The 27305-nt window shown below is 42.3% G+C and overlaps 1 protein-coding gene across 1 annotated transcript in view; it reads right to left on the bottom strand.

The window, feature by feature from the left end:
* LOC117507463 (copine-9-like) overlaps nt 1–27305 on the bottom strand; it is an 863862-nt gene that overhangs the window by 401349 nt on the left and 435208 nt on the right. Inside the window, exons 5-6 of the mRNA XM_034167340.1 lie at nt 8981–9020; nt 7941–7943 (exon numbers count right to left, since the gene is read on the bottom strand). Coding sequence (XP_034023231.1) covers nt 7941–7943; nt 8981–9020 — 43 coding nt within the window. The remainder of the gene's footprint in view (nt 1–7940; nt 7944–8980; nt 9021–27305) is intronic.

The following is a 27305-nucleotide window of genomic DNA, read 5'->3' as shown; positions in this document are numbered from 1 at the left end:
AAGAGATCTTCATTTTACAAAAGTGTGATTTAACAGAAATTTGTAGATATATTTTGAAAACACAATAAAGGTACAAATTTTATTACTGTGGCAACCAAATGACAAATTAACCACACAAGTGTTTCAATAGCTCAGTTATCCATGACTTTAAAAAATTTCAGAGGCTATGAGTTCTTGCAGCATGGTTTCAATGTCCACATCACTGAGCATAGTACTTCAATATCTGCAGTGCTGCCAGTCAGATTAAACATGATTTGTGGGAAAACACCAAACACTTCTACAGAACTGTGGAAACTAAAGAAGTGCCCAATTTGTGATTTCTGAACACAGACTTGTTGTGTTTTTCTTGAGGATGCAGTTGAACTGATGCAGACTGCTGTCTGCTCAGTGTCCAACTGGCCAGACTTCAAGATCCGATTGTTTCTCCGAAATTTTCAAGCAATCTTGCTGGGGGACTTGCTGACAAGGACAAAAGAATGTTCCTCTGCAACCACACCATGAAAATTGCTGAATATTGTACTGGCGTTGCCAGTGTTGACATTACAAGATATTTCACATGCTATATACATCTCTGACTATCATTCAGATGAGTCATAGTGCATGGATTGATGGAAATTCCAACCTGTACAGGGAACAGAGAAATCAGGCTGCAATGGCACTGAGAATAGAAAAGACTGTATGTTCAAGGAATCTGTGATGAGATGATGTTCCATCTGTGGTCTCATGACCTTTTGCCTGCTTACAGCAGAATCAAAGTACTTAATTTCTCTAAGCCTACACCTCATAATGCTACAGTTGTAACAGATAATGGCTCCTTCCAGCCAGATGGCTCCACTATAATTTCCTGTTGAGCCAGCTACTCTGAGCAGTAGGATAAAGTCCATCCTCCTGCTGGGATGTAAGACCTCTTCAGTGCCAGGGATCTTGAGGCTGATTCTCCATTCAACTGTTAAACAACAAATGTTGGCATGATCGCAAAGACCACAAAACAGCTAAGGGTAGCAGCTCTAGAGATCCAAAACACTGGAGCTGAACTCTTCCTGCTGAGTGGAGATGCTGTTTTCCTGGTACAAAAAGCTTATTGTTCCACTCTGAAAAAAAAAGGTGATCACCTGGACTGCAGTAACTGCAGTGTTATTATATTGCTCTCTGTGCCAAGAAAGGTGCTTGCAAGGATTTTTCTTAACAGTATTCAGTTCCAGTTATTTACCTCTCAGTCAATGACTGGAATAGTCTGGCATCACACCCAAGAACTCAGCCATCAGCCACATCCTAGCTCTGAAAGTACTCATTGAAAGCATGTCCAAATACCAGTAATGCTTACTTGGAGGCAATGTTGATTTTTTGCAGAGTAGTTGATTCAGTTGACTGGACTCCCCTCTGTCACATCCTTAGAATTTGTGGGCTGTCCAAGAAATCACTCAACATCATAGTGCACCACAAACAAAGGCACTGTGAGTGCTGTGCAGAGTCAAAGCTGAATCTCTCAATTTTCCCACTGAGTTCTGGTGCCAATATTGTTCAGTATTTGTATGAGCTGGGTTTTGAGTACGTTAGTGGAAAACAGCAGCTAAGGCGCCTTTCATGGCGAGCAACATTTTACTGGCTTTGACTTTGCTGATGGTGTTGTGATCTTTGCAGAATCAGTGGATGTCCCAACTGCAGCAGTTCAGAAGCCAAGCGAGGAATCAGAATCTCTGGGTTTGTAATTATCCTGGATCAAGATGTAGATTCAGGCTTTCACTGACTTCCTACACTACGCCACCAAGAGTGTACCTGTATGTGGTGAAAGTGGTGAACCTTTGGAGACATTAACTTATCTTGGAAGTGACATTCATGTCTGTGGGTCCTCTTCTTGTGAGATTGAGAAACACCTGGGAAGAGCTTATGGAGTCATGAGGTCTTTGGGCAGAAGTGTTTTGCGATGCCAATATCTTTGCAGGAAAACAAAGGTCCAAGGCTTTCGTTTCCTGGCACTTCCTGTGTTAAAGTATGGTTGTAAAACTTGGTCACTAACCACGACATGGTACTAGGTCTCTTTAAACGATCCTTGGGCACCACTGGAATTACTCTATATGTCAAACAAATTCATCCTGGGACTCCGGTGAGGGAGGTCGCATCTCCTCCTCTCTCTATCTCTGCTCCAACCTTTAAAGTCCCTACTTCACCGGACTGTGAATTCTTCAAACTATATTTGGATGAACCATGGAATTGATCAGCTGGTCTCTGAATGATACTGACACGATTTTTTCAACAAGGAAATCAGGGCTGGGGGACTCTGCGTGCCCAGATGGAACCTACCCTGCGGACTATGTTCTCGACACCTAGGAGAAGTGGCATGTTGCGTGCTTGGTAACACTCTCTGTGGAGGACGTCAAAGATTTATTTATATTTGGTTTTATTGTGGGAGGGCTGGTACTTATTGGTTTATGCGCTGCCCTGACCTACCGGAGAATTGGCAAGACGGCTGCTACCAGAACCATGACCCCTCACCTGTCCGTCACGGTTAATGAGTTGGGCGAGATGATACATTCTCAGATTGCGTTAACCCTTGAACTCAGACGTAAGTTGGATAACATCTTGGAGCAAATGTACACTTTGCAAAGGAAGATGTCGGAGACCAGGAAATACTCATAAATTGGATTTGGTTAGTCAGACGAGCTGCAAATATGTTTCTCTGCTCTACCCTAAACATGGCAGGCTTATCAGCCTCCAAAGGTCAAACGCTCTGCTGTTTTCCTGCAGAAGAATTTCTACAGTCTTGGTGAACCATTCAGCTGCCCTCTTATCTTCTGCCCTTGACAGTCTGTCAAGGCAACTCCAGACATTATGCACACACTGACAGAAACTGACACAAACTCATCTGACTGATACAAACTCATCTCATCTACACACATGATAGACGCCCCATCTTTCCCCCACCCCCCACCCCCATTGCCTACGCTCTGCCATTCCCCCCGAGCTAGCGGTTGTGTGGGACTCTGCTGCCCCCCTCCCTACATTTACATTGCCTGAATTCGGATGGCGGACTGTCTTAAAGTTTAGCGTACATAAACAATCAAATGTATATGTATGGTTGTTCTAATTCTGATGTGTCCCATTATTATGTTCAACTTGTAATAATTGTGGATTAATTGTATTTTTGTCTGAGGGGATTGGGTGTGAAGAAATTTTGTTGCACTTGTTGTAATGACAATAAATCTATCTATCTATCTATCTATCTATCAAATTCATACTTACGTTGGGAGACTCAGAAGATGAGTATCAGTTGCATTGTGAGGAATGATCATATACAACATTGTGGCCATGTGGCTCATTTCTCTTGGCATGGTCCAGCACAGGGGTACCTCAGTGCTGAGGACCACAGCAAGAGGAGAAGGCCCTGTTTCACTTGGCTGCGGCAGATAGATGGTTATTTTCAAGAAGTGGGAAAGGACCAGTTTTCTGTCTGGGTGGTTGTCATCCAGGACCAGTGGTGGGTGTGAAGCATAATGGATTGAGCTACGCACAACACCATGCTGTCAATTTGTTTTCCAGTATGTTCAGTAGTCTTAGAGTATATGGAATTAGAAATGTGTAGTAGATACATATATGGAAAACAAAGTTAAAACATTTCATTATCATGTCAACCACAATTATAAATAAACTTCTAAAGTAATCTGGTAAAAAAGTAATCTGGTGGTCAAAATATACATTTTTGCCACATTTGTTGTATATATCTTGGAGGAGATAATAATTATGCAAGTCCGAGACTGTGCCCGAGGCTTATTGGCACCAATGCTCATCCCCAGATTACAATAAGAACAAAGAATATTAGCTAAATTCTAGTAAGATTTAAAAAAAATGCATTCAATTAGAAATATGTTGGAATTGCAGACAGCAGTAATGCAGAGCTGAGACCCTGACTGTAATTTGTAAATGACCACAATTATAAAAGGGCTTAACACAAGAAATCAAACAGAATGATGCAATGTCACTTCAGCCTACCTTCTGCTCATCCCAGTGGGCAGGCAGTAAGGAAAGTTACACAAACGTTAAGGCAAAAAGCTGCTGAGACACAAAGAAAATACCTCAAGTTGATATTCAACACAAATTTGTGTTTTTTTTTATAGAATTTGAAGAAATTAAAGGGCCCTTCACACATAACATGAATGAAGCCGACTGGCACATGAAGGAGGAATTGCATGCCACTCGTGAAAAATTGGAGCCACCTCAAACACCTCGTACAGCTGTCGCCACAACCATTCGTGCACACTAGCAGACAGTGAGTGCCCTGTGAGTGCCCATTTGACTCCTCTCGGCAGGTGTCGACCAAATTCCAAGTGCCATACACGAACATCCAACACCGCTTGCTTGGCACTTAGAAAAAGCGGGGCTATTCGCACGAGAGTAGAGATCACGCCCCCCCACCAACACACACACACACACCATGAATCCAACATTGTCAGCTGTGGCTGAGGGTTCTGGAGTCCGGTCGCTGTTGGAACAGCTGACCGCTGTGTACTGTAACTCAGTTGGAGAACATGCAATGCACATGTATCGGTGGGTGCTCATGCCCTCATGACATGCTGATAATTATGTACAGACACGATCACATGAGGACCGGCCAGCGTCTGAGCGCGCAGCAGGGTGTGAAAGTAATGAGCTGGTTGGGCAGGCTGTTGTCACTTCTACCACATAAATTGGAGTTTACATGACAGACAGAAAGAGTGGAAATGAGATAAAACAAATAAGGGTAAAGGCGTGAACTCATTGTGTGATGGCTTTGCTCTTTCGCTTTGGTGTGGTCATACAGCGCCTGTCAGCTGACCACCGAATGTCAGCTGGACGTGACCCTGGACGCAAGGTGTTACATTAAAAACACAGACATCAGACAGATGCAGGACAAAAATAATAATACATACATAAAATTAAAATCACAGATCAAAGGAACAGAGTATGCATTTTTTTCTTCTGTGAGCTGACGAGGTCTGCAGACAAATGGACGAGTCCCTGTGACCTGCAGGTGTTTAGATATCTGTGCTTGCAAGTCACAGCTGGAGAACACCTGTAGTGGCTTGTAGAATATGACCTCGTATAACTTCACTGTGAAGTGTGGACGTCAGCCTGCTGTCCTCACGTGGAAGTAAATGAAAACACATAGCCTGTCAGCTGACCGCCGTGTCAGTGCACCGCAATGCTGGACACCACTGCGAGGTGTGTGCAACTGCAGGATTTTCCCACATTGTAATAATTAAAACACATATCACATTTGCAACGCGGTCACCACCGGATCACTGCGCGCTGGACATGCCAGGCCGGCTGACAAAGGAGCCATGACAAAAGAGCCAGTTCTACATGACACAGGAGCAGGCTTTTCATGATGAGAGCCTGGCTGATCTGTTCATGAGACAAGCACATCAGGTAATTCATGTAAAACATAAAAGGGAAAACAGTAATCCACGTCATTTCATTACTTCCTGGTGTACATCTAGGTGGAGGCTAAATACGAAATAAATACTAAATACGCTCTTTATAGCAGGAATTAAGTATTATAAATTGTGGGGGGTTTTCTGTTTTTTTTTGCTCCACTGCTGTGTGCGAGACTTTCCACATGCGCGCACTGTGTTCGTGCGCATAAACATGAGTGGGCATGAAACCGTTGCCCTGGAACCGTGCACGCCTGTCTGACTGTGTGTCCCTCCCGACAGCAGGTGAAATGTTTCACAGGTCCCCATTTCATTTTCTGTTTGTGGATTTTCAGCCAGTTTCTGCTTCTTCCCAATTTTGTGTTATGTGTGAAGGGGCCCTAAAGGATGCAGCATTCAACAAGAAATATAAGAAAGCTAACTTCCCCCACTACTCAGAGTGGTGCAAAGCTGCCAGCTGAATGTTTATTGTCATCAACATGCTGCATGCAGTGTCAATATGAAAACTAACTCTCTTTTGCAAATAATCTGAGAAATTTAATAAAATTTTCATCACAATAACAAAAATCCATACCAATCAGCCACAACATTATAATCACCTGCTTAATACTGTGTAGATCCCTGTTTTTCCATCCAAACAACACATTCTCACAACTTAATTTGTCACATTTTTACGCAAAAACCTTGTCATGACCAACTATCAATATGTGATGAGTTGGGTACACACCATTTAATAATGTGCAGGGGAGAACTAACACCTAATCCAAACCATAACTGTAACCTAAATGTAGAGAAATGTTTCCTGTTTGGTCCCGGGATGATGGCGCAGGAGTCAAACAGTTGTGTACTTTAGAGAGAAATGAGCCTACTGCATGTCATGTTCTATCCTGCACATCACATATTGACAGAATGGGGGTACTCACACTAGTCACATATTTTTGGGAGTGAGAATCTGTAGCCAAAAGCATAGACTTTACTAGACCTCTCATGATGTGCTATGGTATGTGGCACCAAGACATTAGCAGCAGATCCAAGAATCCTCTGGGGTCCATGGACATGCCAGCACATCCCAATCTACATTTTGTTATATTTCTATTGATAAATCAGTGATGGAAAGTCACAAATATTTTCTTCAGTTATTTCAAGAAACTACAAATTTTGAGCTGTTGTTACATCTCTCCTCTGGATGATCTATGAATCCTAGAGGCTGGAGAAGATCACACGAATCTGTGTCTCTCTGCCTGTGAGAGGCTGCAGCAGAGAGAGTGTAGTGTCTGTTAACAGGGAATCCTCATTGAAATAAGCTAGTAAATGCTAAAAAAACAAAAAACTAAAAGAATGGTCCTGTCAATCTGAAAACACGTTTTTAGTCTTACAAAGAAAATCATGGAAAAACACACATAAAACTTGATACTGACCGCAGATGTGTTTGCAAATGTGTATGTGCTTGTCCGCCTACAACCCCAATTCCAATGAAGTTGGGACGTTGTGTAAAATGTAAATAAAAACAGAATACAATAATCTGCAAATCCTCTTCAACCTATATTCAATTGAATACACCACAAAGACAAGATATTTAATGTTCAAACTGATAAACTTGAAATGGATACCTGCAACATGTTTCAAAAAAGCTGGTACAGTGGTATGTTTACCACTGTGTTACATCACCTTTCCTTCTAACAACACGCAATAAGCATTTGAGAACTGAGGACACTAATTGTTGAAGCTTTGTGGGTGGAATTCTTTCCCATTCTTGCTTGATGTACGACTTCAGTTGTTCAACAGTCCGGGGTCTCCGTCGTCGTATTTTGTGTTTCAAAATGCGCCACAGATTTTCAATGGGCGACTGGTCTGAACTGCAGGCAAGCTAGTCTAGTACCCGTACTCTTTTACTACAGAGGCTCGCTGTTGTAACACGTGCAGAATGTGGCTTGGCATTGTCTTGCTGAAATAAGCAGGGACGTCCCTGAAAAAGACGTTGGTTGGATGGCAGCATGTGTTGTTCCAAAATCTGGATGTACCTTTCAGCATTGATGGTGTCATCACAGATGTGTAAGCTGCCCATGCCATGTGTACTAACACACCCCCATAACATCACAGATGCTGGCTTTTGAAATTTGCGCTGGTAACAATCTGGATGGTCATTTTCCATCTTTTGTCCGGAGGACACGACGTCCATGATTTCCAAAAACAGTCTGAAATGTGGACTCATCAGACCACAGCACACTTTTCCACTTTGCGTCTGTCCATTTCAAATGAGTTTGGGCCCAGAGAAGGAGGTGGCGTTTCTGGATGTTGTTGATGTATGGCTTTAGCTTTGCATGGTAGAGTTTTAACTTGTACTTGCAGTTGTAGCAACAAACTGTGATAACTGACAATGGTTATCTGAAGTGTTCCTGAGCCCACGCAGTCAGATCCTTTACACAATGATTTTTAATGCAGTGCAGCCTGAGGGATCGAAGGTCACGGACATTCAATGTTGGTTTTCGACCTTCCCGCTTATGTGTAGAAAGTTCTCCAGATTCTCTGAACCTTCTGATTATATTATGGACTGTAGATGATGGAATCCCTAAATTCCTTGCAATTGAACATTGAGAAACATTGTTCTTAAACTGTTGGACTATTTTTTCACACAGTTGTTCACAAAGTGGTGATCCTCGCCTCATCTTTGCTTTTGAACGGCTGAGTCTTTTTTGGATGCTACTTTTATACCCAATCATAACACTCACATCTTTCCAATTAACCTGCTCACCTGTGGAATGTTCCAAACAGGTGTTCTTTGAGCATTGATGGTGTAACACAGTGGTAAAAATACCACTGTCCCAGCTTTTTTGAAACATGTTGCAGGTATCCATTTCAAAATGAGCAAATATTTGCAAAAAAAACAAATTTTATCAGACTGAACATTAAAAATCTTGTCTTTGTGGTGTATTCAGTTGAATATAGGTTGAAGAGGATTTGTAAATCATTGTATTCTGTTTTTATTTACATTTTACACAACGTCCCAACTTCAATGGAATTGGGGTTGTATATGTGGCCCTGCGATACTAGTTCTGTTCATCGTGTACCCCGCCTCATGCCCTATGACTGCTGAGAGAGGCTCTAGCCAGCCCCCCCCCCCCCCCTTAATTGCAGTAAACAGGTTGAGTATAAATTTTGGACGGACCAGAGGGGGTGGGATTACGTTTGGGGGTCCTGCAATTTATACTCTGGTGTGATTTATACACCAAAAAAAAAAAATGCATTTAAAAATAATTGTCATTTTAATAACCATTTATACAGGACTTTCCCAGGAATCAACGCACAAAAAACTTTAATAAAAGAATGAATGCTAATAATAAAAAGTACACTTGCATAGTATGTTAATTGGCTGCCTAATATATCAACTGACTGACAGGTGCCATTGTAATGGGGTAATTAATGTTATTCACTTCACCTGTCAATGGTCACAATGTTATGGCTGATCGGCTGTATTGCTGCACTAAATTGTAATGGATTAATATAAGTAATCAAGCTCACATTATCAGCCGAGGCATGCTGTACAAAGAGAATGTTTTTGAAAGGCTGCTTACATGTTTGGATAGATTGGAGCTCCTGGTGTCGACATTGTACCTGCAATTCAGCAGAACACAGCAGACAGAGTTTAGATTTAGTTAGATTCCACGCTGGTACCACTGAACAACAAATTACAACAGACACAGTCCAACACAGCATGAAACAAAGAAAAAAACTGTGAAAGAGACAAACTCTTCTAGGTTATTGTGTATAGCTCAGTAAATATGACAGACAGCTCTCCTAAGCCTACAAAGCCGAGCTTGCTCTCTTTTATCAATAGCTGCCTCAGCTCCGGGACAGTTCCAGCCCATTTTAAACATGCTGTAGTTAGGCCTCTTCTTAAAAAGCGCAACCTAGATCGCTCAGTTTTATCTAATTTTAGACCAGTATCAAACTTATCATTTTTATCTAAGGTTTTAGAAAAAGTTGTTTTTAATCAGTTGCAATCGTTTTTAGAACACAACTCTGTTTTAGATAAATTTCAATGAGGTTTTAAATCTCGACATAGCACTGAGTCAACTCTTAAAAGTTCAAAATGACATTCTTTATCCTTGGACTCTAAAAAACCTGTGCTGCTGGTGATGTTGGATCTAACAGCTGCGTTTGATACTGTGGATCACTCAATCCTCCTCACACGTCTGTCCCAGCAGGTTGGCCTCCGGGGGACTGTCCTGGAGTGGTTTCAGTCTTATTTGACCAACAGGACTTTCAGGGTGATGGTTAATGACCTCTCCTCCTCCACAGTTCCTCTGACCACTGGTGTGCCCCAGGGCAGTATCCTCGGACCGCTCTTGTTCTCTTTGTACATGCTTCCACTGAGTTCAGTCATCACTAAATACAATCTTCAGTTTCATTTTTATGCTGATGACATTCAGATTTATATGCCAGTTGTGCCTAATAATACAAGTGCTTTGGACTCCATACATAACTCTTTTAAGGATATTAAGGACTGGCTGGCTCAGAATTTTCTGCACCTTAATGAAGCCAAAACAGAGTGTATTCTGTTTGGAGCTAACACTAACTCTGACCCAGATCTTGGCTCCCTGGCTCCTCATCGTAGGGCTGTGGTAAGGAACCTTGGTGTGCTGTTTGACGACTGTTTAAAATTTGAGAAACAAATTGACAGTGTGGTAAGAGCCAGTTTTTTCCAGTTGAGACTCTTGCAAAAGTCAAACCCTTTCTAAGCCAAAAGGACCTTGAAAAGGCTATGCATGCTTTTATCAGCTCCCGGATTGACTATTTTTCACAGATTTTCAGCATCGAGTACTGGACGCAGAAAGGAAGTAGTTTTTACGCAAGTTGAGGCAACGTAGCGGTACTTAACATAACTGGATGCCACACCCACACAATATAACGCTACCTGACGCCAATTTATGATTCCTGCTGTGCTCCATTGTTGCCGAGCTATAAATCACACAGGATTGTTGTTGAACTTTTTATACCGTGTACACGTCCGCTATGTCCTCACCTCGTCTCTGACCCCTGCTGCGATGCAGACATTCCTGCGTCGTCATGACGCCACATGAAGCAACTTGAAGCAGGCCAGTATGAAAGGGGCTTTACTATAAAGACTACAAGGATTTCAGAGGCATGTTTGCAGTGAGGACGAGGCTGTTCAAAGCCCATCTGAGCACCTGGCAGCTACGATGACAGGACAGGCTATTTTGGACAGGCTATTTTGGCTCCGCCCTCTCACGCATTTCGTTGTGACAATCCCACCTTCTTTGTGCACTGTATATAAAATAACACTGTATATAAAATAAATTTATTATTAAATTTATTTTGTAGCGGATTAAATATCTTCTGTCAGAGTTTAGATGTTGAAAACACCTCTAATCATTTCTGGAATCACAGAGGACTGTTCCACTAGGACCCTTTTTTCCTGTCTCTTGAGTGCAACATGAGGTGGAGAACATATTTGCAACAGCCTAAAAGGTAATTATTTGTAATATTTATATCGCCATGGTTTGGTAAAACAGTTGCATGTTCAGTCCTTCTTTATAAGCAGCTGTAAAAGTATGTTTATGATAGATTTAACATCATGTTATAATAGATCAGATGAGCTCCACTGTGTACACACTGACGCAATGCCTCGCACTGAAGACAAGCGTTTACGCAGAACACGAGGGCGCAAAAGAGCGATTTTGCAGACAATAACGTATGAACACAAAGTTAAAAGTTGGATCACCGGTGTCAAAATGACTAAGTCGTGGAAGAAATAAAGCCAGCGAGAAACGCAGAGGAGACTGTCCAGGAACCTGTGGTTTGGTTCTAGCTGGTCTGGTTATGGATGTGTTTTGTGTTGTGTTTTTTCTTTTTTTGGGGGGGGGGTGATCCACACAGTTGTGGGTGCATATAATTACTCGTAAAGCGGCCACCTCACTGTGACTGTGGTGTCTTTTTTTTCTTTGGTGACAGAGACCTGATCAACATGCAGAACTGCTGCATTTAATGACTCTGGAACACAGATGAAGTGCAGCCTGATGCACAGATGCACAAGACTGTGCAGGAGTGTCTTTTTTTGGACTGTGTTTAAAAAATGTGACATCTTGAATGGATGCTGTGAATTGAAAACCCTCACTTTAAAGGGACCAAGTGTGGGAGGGCTGGAGGTTTGGACCAAACCCATGCCTAAATGTGTACCAACGTCGCATTAAATGGCGCTACATGGATCATATGTGGCTTCACATGGATCATGTGGCGACACGAGCCATTCGAGGCTGGATGGGGCTCAAATGGCATGTCAATCGTGGCTCATTAGAGGCTGATATGAGGTACTTAGAGGCACATAGAGGCTTCTTCATAGTGGATACGTGATAGATTTATACATGGATCATTATTTGAATAATCACTGACAAATCCATACATGGCTCATTATTCATGACTTTATTATTTGGTGGGACCAAGGCTTAAGAGTTCGTGTTTGACAAAGAAAAAGCATGTGTGTCAAATGGCATTTTGAAAGACACCATGTATTCATCTGCTCCATGTCCCTCTGTCTCTTCTGTCACACTCAGTTACTGTCAGCATCCTTTTAAAGTCTTCAGCAATGATAGACGATGGCAGTATTAAAATATTGTGACCTAATCTCTTCCTGAGCTTCACATCCACCAACACATATTTAACCTGATAGCAATTACATGCTGCATCAACACAGGAGTTGCAAAATAGGAAGGGGAAATGAAAGAGCACCACAGGGTTTTATAAAGAGCTCTCATCAAGAAGCATTCCAATCCTGAGAGGCACTGCAGCACTGCACTAGTATGGCTTCACTATAAAAATGTCCTGCACATCTCACTGGAGGATAGGATGTCTAAGAGAGTGACAAAAGCCCTGCAGCAGACCCCTGTGCAGACAGCAGTTTGTTTCTGTTGAATCCTTGTGGACCAGATGCTCCACTGTGTGCCAAAAAGCAAAGATATGACAGTAAAATATGACTGTCATGAATCTAATGCCACAACACCAATGTGCCTTCAGAATAACTAACAAGTCCAAACTTTCTCAAACTACAGCACCAAGACCCTTAAGGCCCCCTGACACTTGCACAACTTTGATGCACACACTTGCACGTTCTGTGTCATGAGTAAACTCGTCATTAATGGGTGTAGACGTAACGTGAGATGGGCCCGGCACGTGCAATTCTGCAAAGAGAATTTTGAAATGTTCAAAAAATCATTCACGCATAAATGCTGCAATGTTGTGTGATCCACACGCGCACTACGCACGCCCACACGCCCACTACGCGCAGGTCGTCAAGGCGCGTAAACAAGAAGTGAACAGTTCAAGTGATTGCATCAGCGCACCACATCAGAATGATTAAAACAAGATGTTAAATCTATCACAAACATACTTTTATTGTTATGTGTCGGACGCAGCTCGGAGAACCGACCAGCGTTTGAAGGACCCAGTATGAAATAAGCAGAGCACGGTACAAAGGCTAACTGAATTTAATACATAACAGTGATACAAAAATAACAGAAAGTGCGGTCTGGCGTGGTGCGCTCCCAGCAGCGCTAACGGTCCGGAGCCAGAAGCTGTTCGGACCCAAGGACCCCGCCGACACCCCCCAGGTGGCCGCAACAAACCGAGTCTGTGAAAGAAGGAACCATTATGTGAGTCCACACTCTACACACAGAGAGAACACTTAAAGGTGTACAAACAGCAAACACTTCCTGGCTTGATTACTAATCAGCTTCCCAACCTGCAGGCATGGAACATCCCGTTCACAAAACTCCACTGCAGTGGAAGCCGATACATGACTAACATACAGCTCAATATAATAAAGGTGTGAGGGACACCACATTTACTGACTGTATAAATGTTAGTCACAAAATCTAACGTACGTCAGGAAGTGTGCTGACGAGCGTGAGACCTCACCCCCTCCTCTTTCACAGACCGTGCATCAAACCCTGGACGTTATCTACATCCACTGATGATGAGATGGCTCCCGAGACGACGATCTCACCCGTCTGGTCACAAGGTCGAGTCTCTGGCAAATACACACTGTATACTCCAGTCTTAAATGCCACCATGTTCCAATCCATATAGATGCACCACAGCTGTGAGTCCTGACGAGCCGCAGGTGATCAGGGTGAGGTCCTGATAACCTCAGCAACACAGCCACTCAGTCCCAAATGCAAGCCACCTGGAAGGAAAACCAAAAGACAGAAACAAAAAGGCAGCCAGGCCCCCCCAGCCATACAACATTTATAGCTGTTCACAAGAAGGAAAGAACATGCAACCGTTTTAGCAAGCCATTACAATATAAACATGACAAATAATTACCTTTTTAGATGGTTCCAAATGCTTTCTCCATGTCGTTCAGCATACGTGAGTGCAACTGCAGCTGGAGTGCTCCTCTGTGATCTAGGAAGCGATCAGAGCCATTTTCAACAGCCAACTCGCAGAGAAAATGATTAATCTGTTACGAAATAATTATTTTACAGATGCAGCGTGCAGTGCAGAGCACGTGGCAGCCAGTGGAACAAAGCACGGCGCCCAGCTGGGAACACAGCGGGTGGGATCGTCACAATGATGTGCGTGGAATTGCGAGTCGTGCAAGTGTTAGGGGACCTTTACTCATGCACCAGCTTCCCATGGCAGCAATGTGTCTCTCTCACACACACACACACACACACACACACACACACACACACACACACACACACACACACACACACACACACACAACCACACACACACACACACACAGACATCGTGGTTTTCAAATTACCAAAAATATCCGTAACCAGTGGTGGAGGATGTACTGAGTCTCAGTACTCTGGTAAAAGTACAAATAACCTAAGAAATATTTACTCTAGTAAAAGTATAAGTTCGACAATGACAACACTACTTAAGTAAAAGTAAATATTACCTGCTTTTAAATGTACTTTTAAATATTACATGTAAAAGTATATGCATACTGATTATTGTCCATATTCTAATAAAAGCAGTACAGATTTGCATTTTAATTAAGCTAGTTTTAGGATAATGTAATTATGCGTCTTATCTGTGACTACGTTTATATGCAACCAATAACCCTTTCATAACCGGAATATTAGCAATAACCCGGTTGTGCACAGCCATGTAAACACCCACAAAAACCCGAATATGCTCATATTCCGGTTTTTAAAAACCCGAATAAGACCCCTGGGTTACTCCTTTTCTAACCCGAATATCAGGTCATGTAAACGCGCATCGGGAGATCCCTATAGAAAGGACCATTATTTTGTCTTCTGCGCATGTCCTATCCGCAAGGAATCTTGGTACGGAGTACGGCAACTACTTGTATGCGGTGCACGCAACCCACCTGACACCACAGAAGCAGATGTAAACAGCACATTGTGTTCTGCATCCTTATCAGGCGAGCCAGTCGCAGCACCAGTCGGCATCACCGCGATTGCTCTGCCTCCGATGCGCTTACTCAGTCTGCGGGCTCGGTAAGCACCGCAGCGGGCCACTCACACCGCCCAACTCTCTGCTGTGCGGAGCTGCGCCAAATCTGGCAACAGGTCCAGAGACTACGCTTGCTGTTTTGATGCGGAGGCAGCCCGCAAGGATAGATTTCTTGCGGAAAAAAAACCTAACTGCAGCCGCAGAGCTCCATGGCCATGACTTGGATTCTTTGCGGGTCCCGCATCCGTACCCCCGGAGGTAGTGAGCGAAGGGAGAGCATGCGCATTGTGTTCTGCGTGTGTCTGTTTATAATCTTCTCACCCAGAAGAAAAAAGAGAGTGTTTACACAGGAGAGAAAAGTGAGAAAATGTTAATGCCTGTTTGAGAAAAGTGTGTAGTGAGGGGTTTTACACGAAGCAGGATTAAACGAAGCAGGATTTGCACAAACGGCAGACCAAATCAAGCACCGGTGGAAGACGTGCGTCGCTGTTTAGATGGGGATATTCCAAATGATACCAATGACCATGTATACAGGAGTAACTGTCTGCTTATGCATGTAAACGGGTTATTCCTAATGATTCAGAAACCGGAATATTGACCTTAACCCGAATATTAACGGCATGTAAGCGTAGTCTGTGTTACATTATGACTTACAATTCAGGATATTGTAAAAAGTGATCTTTAAAAGATTTATTCCATTTCCTTTTAACAATGTTGATTTTATACTTCAGTTTACAAAAAACACAAAAAAAACCTTGTGTGACAGACACATAAGCAGTCCAAAACACTGAAATCAGTACTATACTACAGTATGCAGGATTTCTCCCTTTTCAGAGGTTGTGCATAATGCAACAAACACTAACTTACTGCAAAATGTAGTGGATCTGTTGACAAGCTGTGGAAACAGTAAACATAAGTTTCACAAAATGATGTGGACTAGAAAAGTAAAAGACAAGAAATGCAGTAGAGTCTTCTTCTTTGTCTTTTGGCTGTTCCCGTTAGGGGTCGCCACAGCAGATCAATTGTTTCCATCTCACCCTGTCCTCTGTATCTTCCTCTGTCACACCAACCACCTGCATGTCCTCTCTCAGCACATCCATAAACCTCCTCTTTGGTCTCCCTCTTCTCCTCCTGCCTGGTGGCTCCATCCTCAGCATCCTTATCCCTATATACCCTGGGTCCCTCCTCTGCACATGTCCAAACCATCTCAATCTCGCCTCTCTGACTTTGTCTCCAAACCGTCCCACCTGAGCTGTCCCTCTGATAGGTTCATTCCTAATCTTGTCCATTCTTGTCACTCCCAAAGAGAATCTCAACATCTTCAGCTCTGCCACCTCCAGCTCTGCCTCCTGTCTTTTTGTTAGTGCCACTGTCTCTAAACCATACAACATAGCTGGTCTCGCTACTGTTTTGTAAACTTTCCCCTTCACTCTTGCTGATATTCTTCGGTCACAAATCACTCCTGCCACCTTTCTCCACCCACTCCACCCTGCCTGCACTCTCTTCTTCACCTCTCTACCACACTCTCCATTACTTTGAACAGTTGACCCCAAATATTTAAACTCATCTACTTTCACCACTTCTACTCCTTGTAACTGCACTATTCCACTGGGCTCCCTCTCATTCACACACATGTACTCAGTCTTGCTTCTACTGACTTTCATTCCCCTTCTCTCCAAAGCATATCTCCATTTCTCCAGACTAGACTCAACTTGCTGTCTACTCTCACTACAGATCACAATGTCATCTGCAAACATCATAGTCCATGGGGACTCCTGTCTGATCTCATCTGTCAACCTGTCCATCACCACTGCAAACAAGAAAGGACTCAGAGCTGATCCTTGGTGTCCCACCTCCACCTTGAATGAGTCTGTCATTCCGACTGCGCATCTCACCGCTGTCACACTATTTTTGTACATGTCCTGCACTACCCTAACATACTTTTCTGCCACTCCAGACTTCCTCATACAATGCCACAACTCTTCTCTTGGCACCCTATCATAAGCTTTTTCTAAGTCCACAAACACACAATGTAACTCTTTCTGTCCTTCTCTGTACTTTTCCAACAGTATTCTCAGAGCAAACATTGCATCTGTAGTGCTCTTTCTCGGCATGAAACCATATTGCTGCTCACAGATCTTCAGCTGTTTTCTAAGCCTAGCTTCTACTACTCTTTCCCATAACTTCATGCTGTGGCTGATCAGCTTTATGCCTCTGTAGTTACTGCAGCTCTGCACATCACCCTTGTTCTTGAAAATAGGAACCAACACACTTCGTCTCCACTCCTCAGGCATCCTCTCACTTTCCAAGATTTTATTAAACAATCTGGTTAGAAACTCTACTGCCATGTCTCCTAGACATTTCCATGCCTCCATTGGAATGTCATCTGGACCAACTGCTTTTCCACTCTTCATCCTCTTCATAGCAGCCCTCACTTCTTCCTTGCTAATCTCTTTTACTTCCTGATTTACTCTCACCACATCATCCAGCCTTTTCTCTCACTCATTTTCTTTATTCATCAACTCTTCAAAATATTCCCTCCACCTTCTCAGCACACACTCCTCACTTGTCAGCACATTACCATGTGCATCTTTTACCACCCTAACCTGCTGCACATCCTTTCCAGCTCTGTCCCTTTGTCTGGCCAATCGGTACAAGTCCTTTTCTCCTTCCTTACTATTCAACTTCTTGTACAGCTCGCAATATGGCTTTTCCTTTGCTTTTGCCACTTCTCTTCTCGCCTTACGCCGCATCTCCTTGTACTCCTGTCTACTTTCTCCATCTCTCCGACTATCCCAAAACTTTTTCGCCAACCTCTTTCTCCTTATGCTTTCCTGGACCTCTGCTGCAAAATGTAACGAGTAAAAATCAAAAGTATACATACGTAACGTACAGATACATAAAAAATGTACTTAAATACTGTAACAAAGTATTTGTACTTCATTACATTCTGTCCGTAACAAAATATATTTGTAACAAAATATCTTGCCTGTTACAATACATGTATTTGTATTGAACCGTACAATAGTATAATGGACTAGTTTTGACTGTGTTGAATGTTTGGTCTCCACAGTAAAGGTCAAACATTGTCAATGTCCATTCAATTCTATGACATGTGACATATGTTACCCCATTACATGGTGACTAAGCATGACCCACGGTGCAAACTATTCCTTTTAAAAACACTATAAACTCAAACAAAAATGTGCATCACTTTTTGCCAAAACTGAAGCAACTTCAACTTTCCGCAAAGAGAAAGTTGAAGTTGACATACGGGCCCCGAGTGTCTGTTCAAACTCAAATTGACCTATGTCACCATTCTTAATGTTTTTACCCCATAACGCCATAACATTTAGTCACATAATTCCAAACTATACCTTTTTGGAATCGTTATGTTCAGACAAATAATGTGGTATAGGTTTCAATATGATTAGAGCATTTTTAAATTTTCACCCGTTATTCTTCAATTGACTCCTACCTGGCCGCCTATAGAAAATTCAAGTGGCCAGTCCGTTTTTTTTTTTTCCAAAAGAGTAATGTCTAAGGAGTATTTGCACTGAATTTGGTGCTTGCATCACCATTTAAGGGATTCCTCTGTAAATATGCAGTAGTATGGCTCTGCACATTATTGATTATAGATGTGTGCTTATTTGTTTCCATAAATCACTGACACTTCATCTCATGTCCACAGACTGTCTCACTCTAGTTACATGCTCTGTGCAGGAGGCATGGCCAGGTGTGGTCAACTCTGACCCCGAGTGTGTGTCTAAGGCGAAAAGAGGAAACTGGGAACCAGGCAAATAAAGTAAGTGAATGGACTATTCCAATCAGAAACTTTGAAAACATAAACTGAATTGGTTCATTTTCCATTTTCTTCAAAACATGAACCTGAATGTGAAGGTATATTGATACACGTTTGTGTTGAACTACTGCCCCAGGATGAAATCAGTGCGCATTTGAATTTACAAAGAAAGTGCCACCAACTTATAAACTGATGTTTTCTATGAAATAGTGTAAAATTTCACAGATGAGATGGCCACCAAATAGTGACACTATGTACAGTAATTTCACTTCTGTACAGATTGAGATTATATGAGATGCAGTCATTTGCACAAACGTAAAACAAACTTAGACAAAATATTGAAAGGAATCTGGCTCCACACATCACGCAACACAAAGAAACAAAGAAAACACAACACACGGCACAGTAAATGTGTCCCAATGACAAGAGATGTAATCAAGTTCATAAACGTTTAATGAGAAAAGTTCATACTTACACTTTGTGTTACAGTGTTAATGTGTCTGATGCAGCTCTGTGCTGCTCCGATTAAAGCTCTTGTATCAAACTCGTACAGAACTGTGATGTCTAAACACAAATATGAACCAAACTGTGATTTCTGTGTACCATGACATCCCTATTTTCTGTGTGTGTGTGTGTGTGTGTGTGTATATATATATATATATATATATATATATATACACACACACACATACACACACAGTGGTCCCTCGTTTATCGCAGGAGTTACATTTGAAAAATAACCCGCGATAAGCGAAATCCGCGAAGTAGTCAGCGCTATTTTTTGCAATTATTATAGATGTTTTAAGGCTGTAAAACCCCTCACTACACACTTTATACACTTTTCTCAAACAGGCATTAACATTTTCTCACTTTTCTCTCCTGTGTAAACACTCTTTTTTTCTTCTGGGTGACAAGATTATAAACAGACACACGCAGAACTCTCCCTTCGCTCACTGCCTCCGGAGGTACGGTTGCGGGACCCGCAAAGAATCCAAGTCCTCTCTCGGTGGCCACGGAGCTCTGAGGCTGCGGTCAACATCTGCATCAAAACAGCAAGCGTAGTCTCTGGACCTGTTGCCAGATTTGGCGCAGCTCCACACAGCAGACAGGAGGGCCATGTGAGTGGCCCGCTGCTGCGTTTACCAAGCCAGGCAGACTCAGTAAGCACATCAGAGGCAGTGAGAGCAATCGTGGTGATGCTGACCGGTGCAGCGACCGGTTCGCCTGATAAGGACGCAGAACACAATGTGCTGTAAAAAAAAAAAGAATGCAAAACTGCACAAAAAAAAATCCGCAAAACTGCGAGGCCGCGAAAGGTGAACCGCGTTATAGCGAGGGATCACTGTGTGTGTGTGTGTATGTATATATATATATATATATATATATATATATATATATATATACACACACACACACAGTAGTGTTCAGAATAATAGTAGTGCTATGTGACTAAAACGTTTAATCCAGGTTTTGAGTATATTTCTTATTGTTACATGGGAAACAAGGTACCAGTGGATTCAGTAGATTCTCATAAATCCAACAAGACCAAGCATTCATGATATGCACACTCTTAAGGCTTTAAAATTGGGCTATTAGCAAAAAAAAGTAGAAAAGGGGGTGTTCACAATAATAGTAGTGTGGCATTCAGTCAGTGAGTTTGTTAATTTTGTGGAACAAACAGGTGTGAATCAGGTGTCCCCTATGTAAGGATGAAGCCAGCACCTGTTGAACATGCTTTTCTCTTTGAAAGCCTGAGAAAAATGGGACGTTCAAGACATTGTTCAGAAGAACAGCGTAGTTTGATTAAAAAGTTGATTGGAGAGGGGAAAACATATACGCAGGTGCAAAGAATTACAGGCTGTTCATCTACAATGATCTCCAATGCTTTAAAATGGAAAAAAGAAAAAAAAAAAACATGCGTGGAAGAAAACGGAAAACAACCATCAAAATGAATAGAATAATAACCAGAATGGCAAAGGCTCACCCATTGATCAGCTCCAGGATGATCAAAGACAGTCTGGAGTTACCTGTAAGTGCCGTGACAGTTAGAAGACGCCTGTGTGAAGCTAATTTATTTGCAAGAATCCCCCGCAAAGTCCCTCTGTTAAATAAAAGACGTGCAGAAGAGGTTACAATTTGCCAAAGAACACATAAACTGGCCTAAAGAGAAAGGGAGGAATATTTTGTGAACTGATGAGAGTAAAATTGTTCTTTTTGGGTCCAAGGGCCGCAGACAGTTTGTGAGACGACCCCCAAACTCTGAATTCAAGCCACAGTTCACAGTGAAGACAGTGAAGCATGGTGGTGCAAGCATCATGATATGGGCATGTTTCTCCTACTATGGTGTTGGGCCTATATATAGCATACCAGGTATCATGGATCAGTTTGGATATGTCAAAATACTTGAAGAGGTCATGTTGCCTTATGCTGAAGAGGACATGCCCTTGAAATGGGTGTTTCAACAAGACAATGACCCTAAGCACACTATTAAACAAGCAAAATCTTGGTTCCAAACCAACAAAATTAATGCCTCGCAGATATGAAGAAATCATGAAAAACTGTGGTTATACAACTAAATACTAGTTTAGTGATTCACAGGATTGCTAAAAAAGCAGTTTGAACATAATAATTTGGAGTTTGGATCGTCAACAGCAGATGCTACTATTATTGTGAACACCCCTTTTCTACTTTTTTTACTAATAGCCCAATTTAATAGCCTTAAGAGTGTGCATATCATGAATGCTTGGTCTTGTTGGATTTGTGAGAATCTACTGAATCTACTGGTACCTTGTTTCCCATGTAACAATAAGAAATATACTCAAAACCTGATTAATCTTTTTAGTCGCATAGCACTACTATTATTCTGAACACTACTGTGTGTGTGTGTATATATATATATGTATATATACACACACACACATATATACATATATACGAGGTCTGTTAGAAAAGTATCCGACCTTTTTATTTTTTTCAAAACCATATGGATTTGAATCACGTGTGATTGCATCAGCCAAGCTTGAACCTTCGTGCGTATGCGTGAGTTTTTTCACGCCTGTCGGTTGTGTTAATCGCCTGTGAGCAGGCTTTGTGTGAGCAGTGGTCCACCCCTCTCGTCGGATTTTTATTGCGAATAAATGTCTGAACGATTTGAAGCTTTGCTGCATCAAATTTTTCCAGAAACTGTGAGAGATCTCCAGGTGGACACCATTCGGAAAATTCAGATGGCTTTCAGGGACGCTTTTATGGGGATTACACAGATTAAGGAGTGCTCCAGGCGGTTTAAAGACGCCCACAGCGTCTGAGAGCGCGGCGCACTTGGAGCGCCGATCAACAGGCTGAAACAACCAGATCATTTCCAACGTGAAGGCTTTGTTGATCCGGGACGTCGTCTGACTTACACAACAATGGCAGAAGACGTGGACATCAGTACTTTTTCGGCACATTCCACTGTTACAGGAGTTTTTTTCATGGAAAGAGGAGTGGAGGGGCGCGGCACAAAACCACCTCCGTGTTGGTCTCACAGGACGGCTTTCAGACGACTTTCGGTGGCTTTTCAGTCGTGTGACTATCCGAGAAATTGTGCATGAGCTGGACATGCCCCAACATGTCCTGTGAGGCTTCATCACGGCATTACTTTGCGCCATGCAGACCAACACGGAGGTGGTTTTGTGCCGCGCCATGAGCGGCACGGTGGAGCATTCCTCCACTCCTCTTTCCATGACAAAAACTCCTGTAACAGTGGAATGTGCTATTCATTTCCAAACTGGATGCTCTGTTGATCCGGGACGTCCTCTGACTAGCACAGAAATTGCGGAAGACGTGGACATCAGCACTTTTTCGGCACACTGAGACAGACGTGCGGAGGAATTCCGCGCGTCACGGTGGAGCCGCATGGAGCAAAGCAATGCCGTGATGAAGCCTCACAGGACATGTTGGGGCATGTCCAGCTCATGCACAATTTCTCGGATAGTCACACGACTGAAAAGCCACCGAAAGCCGTCTGAAAGCCGCCCTGTGAGACCAACACGGAGGTGGTTTTGTGCCGCGCCATGAGCAGCACGGTTGCGCATCCCTCCGCTCCTCTTTCCATGAAAAAACTCCTGTAACAGTGGAATGTGCCGAAAAAGTACTGATGTCCACGTCATCTGCCATTGTTGTGTAAGTCAGACGACGTCCCGGATCAACAAAGCCTTCACGTTGGAAACGATCTGGTTGTTTCAGCCTGTCGATCGGCACTCCAAGTGCGCCGCGCTCTCAGATGCTGTGGGCGGTCTTTAAACCGGCTGGAGCACTCCTTAATCTGTGTAATCCCCATAAAATCGTCCCTGAAAGCCATCTGAATTTTCCGAATGGTGTCCACCTGGAGATCTCGCACAGTTTCTGGAAAAATTTGATGCAGCAAAGCTCCAAATCGTTCAGACATTTATTCAGAATAAAAATCCGACGACAGGGGTGGACCACTGCTCACACAAAGCCTGCTCACAGGCGAATGACGCAACCGACAGGCGTGAAAAAACTCATGCATACGCACGAAGGTTCAAGCTTGGCTGATGCAATCACACGTGATTCAAATCCATATGGTTTTTGAAAAAAATAAAAAGGTCAGATACTTTTCTAACAGACCTCGTGTGTATACATACATACATACATACATATATATATATACATATATATATATATATATATATATACATATATATATATATATATATATATATATATATCAAATCAATTTTATTTATATTGCGCCAAATCACAACAAACAGTTGCCCCAAGGCGCTTTATATTGTAAGGCAAAGCAATACAGTAATTACGGAAAAACCCCAACGGTCAAAACGACCCCCTGTGAGCAAGCACTTGGCGACAGTGGGAAGGAAAAACTCCCTTTTAACAGGAAGAAACCTCCAGCAGAACCAGGCTCAGGGAGGGGCAGTCTTCTGCTGGGACTGGTTGGGGCTGAGGGAGAGAACCAGGAAAAAGACATGCTGTGGAGGGGAGCAGAGATCAATCATTAATGATTAAATGCAGAGTGCTGCATACAGAACAAAAGGAGAAAGAAACACTCAGTGCGTCATGGGAACCCCCCAGCAGTCAAAGTCTATAGCAACATAACTAAGGGATGGTTCAGGGTCACCTGATCCAGCCCTATCTATAAGCTTTAGCAAAAAGGAAAGTTTTAAGCCTAATCTTAAAAGTAGAGAGGGTGTCTGTCTCCCTGATCCAAATTGGGAGCTGGTTCCAGAGGAGAGGAGCCTGAAAGCTGAAGGCTCTGCCTCCCATTCTACTCTTACAAACCCTAGGAACTACAAGTAAGCCTGCAGTCTGAGAGCGAAGCGCTCTATTGGGGTGATATGGTACTATGAGGTCCCTAAGATAAGATGGGACCTGATTATTCAAAACCTTATAAGTAAGAAGAAGAATTTTAAATTCTATTCTAGAATTAACAGGAAGCCAATGAAGACAAGCCAATATGGGTGAAATATGCTCTCTCCTTCTTGTCCCCGTCAGTACTCTAGCTGCAGCATTTTGAATTAACTGAAGGCTTTTCAGGGAACTTTTAGGACAACCTGATAATAATGAATTACAATAGTCCAGCCTAGAGGAAATAAATGCATGAATTAGTTTTTCAGCATCAGTCTGAGACAAGACCTTTCTAATTTTAGAGATATTGCGCAAATGCAAAAAAGCAGTCCTACATATTTGTTTAATATGCGCATTGAATGACATATCCTGATCAAAAATGACTCCAAGATTTCTCACAGTATTACTAGAGGTCAGGGTAATGCCATCCAGAGTAAGGATCTGGTTAGACACCATGTTTCTAAGATTTGTGGCGCCAAGTACAATAACTTCAGTTTTATCTGAGTTTAAAAGCAGGAAATTAGAGGTCATCCATGTCTTTATGTCTGTAAGACAATCCTGCAGTTTAGCTAATTGGTGTGTGTCCTCTGGCTTCATGGATAGATAAAGCTGGGTATCATCTCCGTAACAATGAAAATTTAAGCAATGCTGTCTAATAATACTGCGTAAGGGAAGCATGTATAAAATGAATAAAATTGGTCCTAGCACAGAACCTTGTGGAACTCCATAATTAACCTTAGTCTGTGAAGAAGATTCCCCATTTACATGAACAAATTGCAATCTATTAGATAAATATGATTCAAACCACCGCAGCGCAGTACCTTTAATACCTACGGCATGCTCTAATCTCTAATAAAATTTTATGGTCAACAGTATCAAAAGCAGCACTGTGGTCTAACAGAACAAGCACAGAGATGAGTCCACTGTCTGAGGCCATAAGAAGATAATTTGTAACCTTCACTAATGCTGTTTCTGTACTATGATGAATTCTAAACCCTGACAGAAACTCTTCAAATAGACCATTCCTCTGCAGATGATCAGTTAGCTGTTTTACATCTACCCTTTCAAGAATTTTTGAGAGAAAAGGAAGGTTGGAGATTGGCCTATAATTAGCTAAAATAGCTGGGTCAAGTGATGGCTTTTTAAGTAATGGTTTAATTACTGCCACCTTAAAAGCCTGTGGTACATAGCCAACTAATAAAGATAGATTAATCATATTTAAGATCGAAGCATTAATTAATGGTAGGGCTTCCTTGAACAGCCTGGTAGGAATAGGGTCTAATAGACATGTTGATGGTTTGGAGGAAGTAACTAATGAAATTAACTCAGACAGAACAATTAGAGAGAAAGAGTCTAACCAAATACCAGCATCACTGAAAGCAGCCAAAGAGAACGATATGTCTTTGGGATGGTTATGAGTAATTTTTTCTCAATAGTTAAAATTTTATTAGCAAAGAAAGTCATGACTAGTCATTACTAGTTAAAGTTAAAGGAATACTCAGCTCAGTAGAGCTCTGACTCTTTGTCAGCCTGGCTACAGTGCTGAAAAGAAACCTGGGGTTGTTCTTATTTTCTTCAATTAGTGATGAGTAGTAAGATGTCCTAGCTTTACGGAGGGCTTTTTTATAGACTCTTTTTCCAGGCTAAGTGAAGCTCTTCTAAATTAGTGAGACGCCATTTCCTCTCCAACGTACGGGTTATCTGCTTTAAGTTACGAGTTTGTGAGTTATACCACGGAGTCAGGCACTTCTGATTTAAGGCTCTCTTTTTCAGAGGAGCTACAGCATCCAAAGTTGTCCTCAATGAGGATATAAAACTATTGACGAGATAATCTATCTCACTCACAGAGTTTAGGTAGCTACTCTGCACCGAGTTGGTATATGGCATTGGAGAACATAAAGAAGGAATCATATCCTTAAACCTAGTTACAGCGCTTTCTGAAAGACCTCTACTGTAATGAAACTTATTCCCCACTGCTGGGTAGTCCATCAGAGTAAATGTAAATGTTATTAAGAAATGATCAGACAGAAGGGGGTTTTCAGGGAATACTGTTAAGTCTTCAATTTCCATACCATAAGTCAGAACAAGATCTAAGGTATGATTAAAGTGGTGGGTGGACTCATTTACATTTTGAGCAAAGCCAATCGAGTCTAACAATAGATTAAATGCAGTGTTGAGGCTGTCATTCTCAGCATCTGTGTGGATGTTAAAATCGCCCACTATAATTATCTTATCTGAGCTAAGCACTAAGTCAGACAAAAGGTCAGAAGATTCACAGAGAAACTCACAGTAACGACCAGGAGGATGACAGATAACAACAAATAAAACTGGTTTTTGGGACTTCCAATTTGGATGGACAAGACTAAGAGTCAAGCTTTCAAATGAATTAAAGCTCTGTCTGGGTTTTTGATTAATTAATAAGCTGGAGTGGAAGATTGCTGCTAATCCTCCGCCTCGTGCTACGAGCGTTCTGGCAGTTAGTGTGACTCTGGGGTGTTGACTCATTTAAACTAACATATTCATCCTGCTGTAACCAGGTTCCTGTAAGGCAGAATAAATCAATATGTTGATCAATTATTATATCATTTACTAACAGGGACTTAGAAGAGAGAGATCTAATGTTTAATAGACCACATTTAACTGTTTTAGTCTGTGGTGCAGTTGAAGGTGCTATATTATTTTTTCTTTTTGAATTTTTATGCTTAAATAGATTTTTGCTGGTTATTGGTGGTCTGGGAGCAGGCACCGTCTCTACGGGGATGGGGTATTGGGGGGATGGCAGGGGGAGAGAAGCTGCAGAGAAGTGTGTAAGACTACAACTCTGCTTCCTGGTCCCAACCCTGGATAGTCACGGTTTGGAGGATTTAATAAAATTGGCCAGATTTCCCAGAAATGAGAGCTGCTCCATCCGAAGTGGGATGGATGCCGTCTCTCCTAACAAGACCAAGTTTTCCCCAGAAGCTTTGCCAATTATGTATGAAGCCCACCTCATTTTTTGGACACCACTCAGACAGCCAGCAATTCAGGGAGAACATGCGGCTAAACATGTCACTCCCGGTCCGATTGGGGAGGGGCCCAGAGAAAACTACAGAGTCCGACAATGTTTTTGCAAAGTTACACACCGATTCAATGTTAATTTTAGTGACCTGCGATTGGCGTAACCGGGTGTCATTACTGCCGACGTGAATTACAATCTTACCAAATTTACGCTTAGCCTTAGCCAGCAGTTTCAAATTTCCTTCAATGTCGCCTGCTCTGGCCCCCGGAAGACAACTGACTAT

This window comes from Thalassophryne amazonica, chromosome 3, assembly GCF_902500255.1.
Source record: "Thalassophryne amazonica chromosome 3, fThaAma1.1, whole genome shotgun sequence".
In the NCBI taxonomy this organism is placed as follows: Eukaryota; Metazoa; Chordata; class Actinopteri; order Batrachoidiformes; family Batrachoididae; genus Thalassophryne; species Thalassophryne amazonica.
Note: the sequence above shows the minus strand (reverse complement) of the source record. Positions and strands in the feature narration are given on the sequence as shown.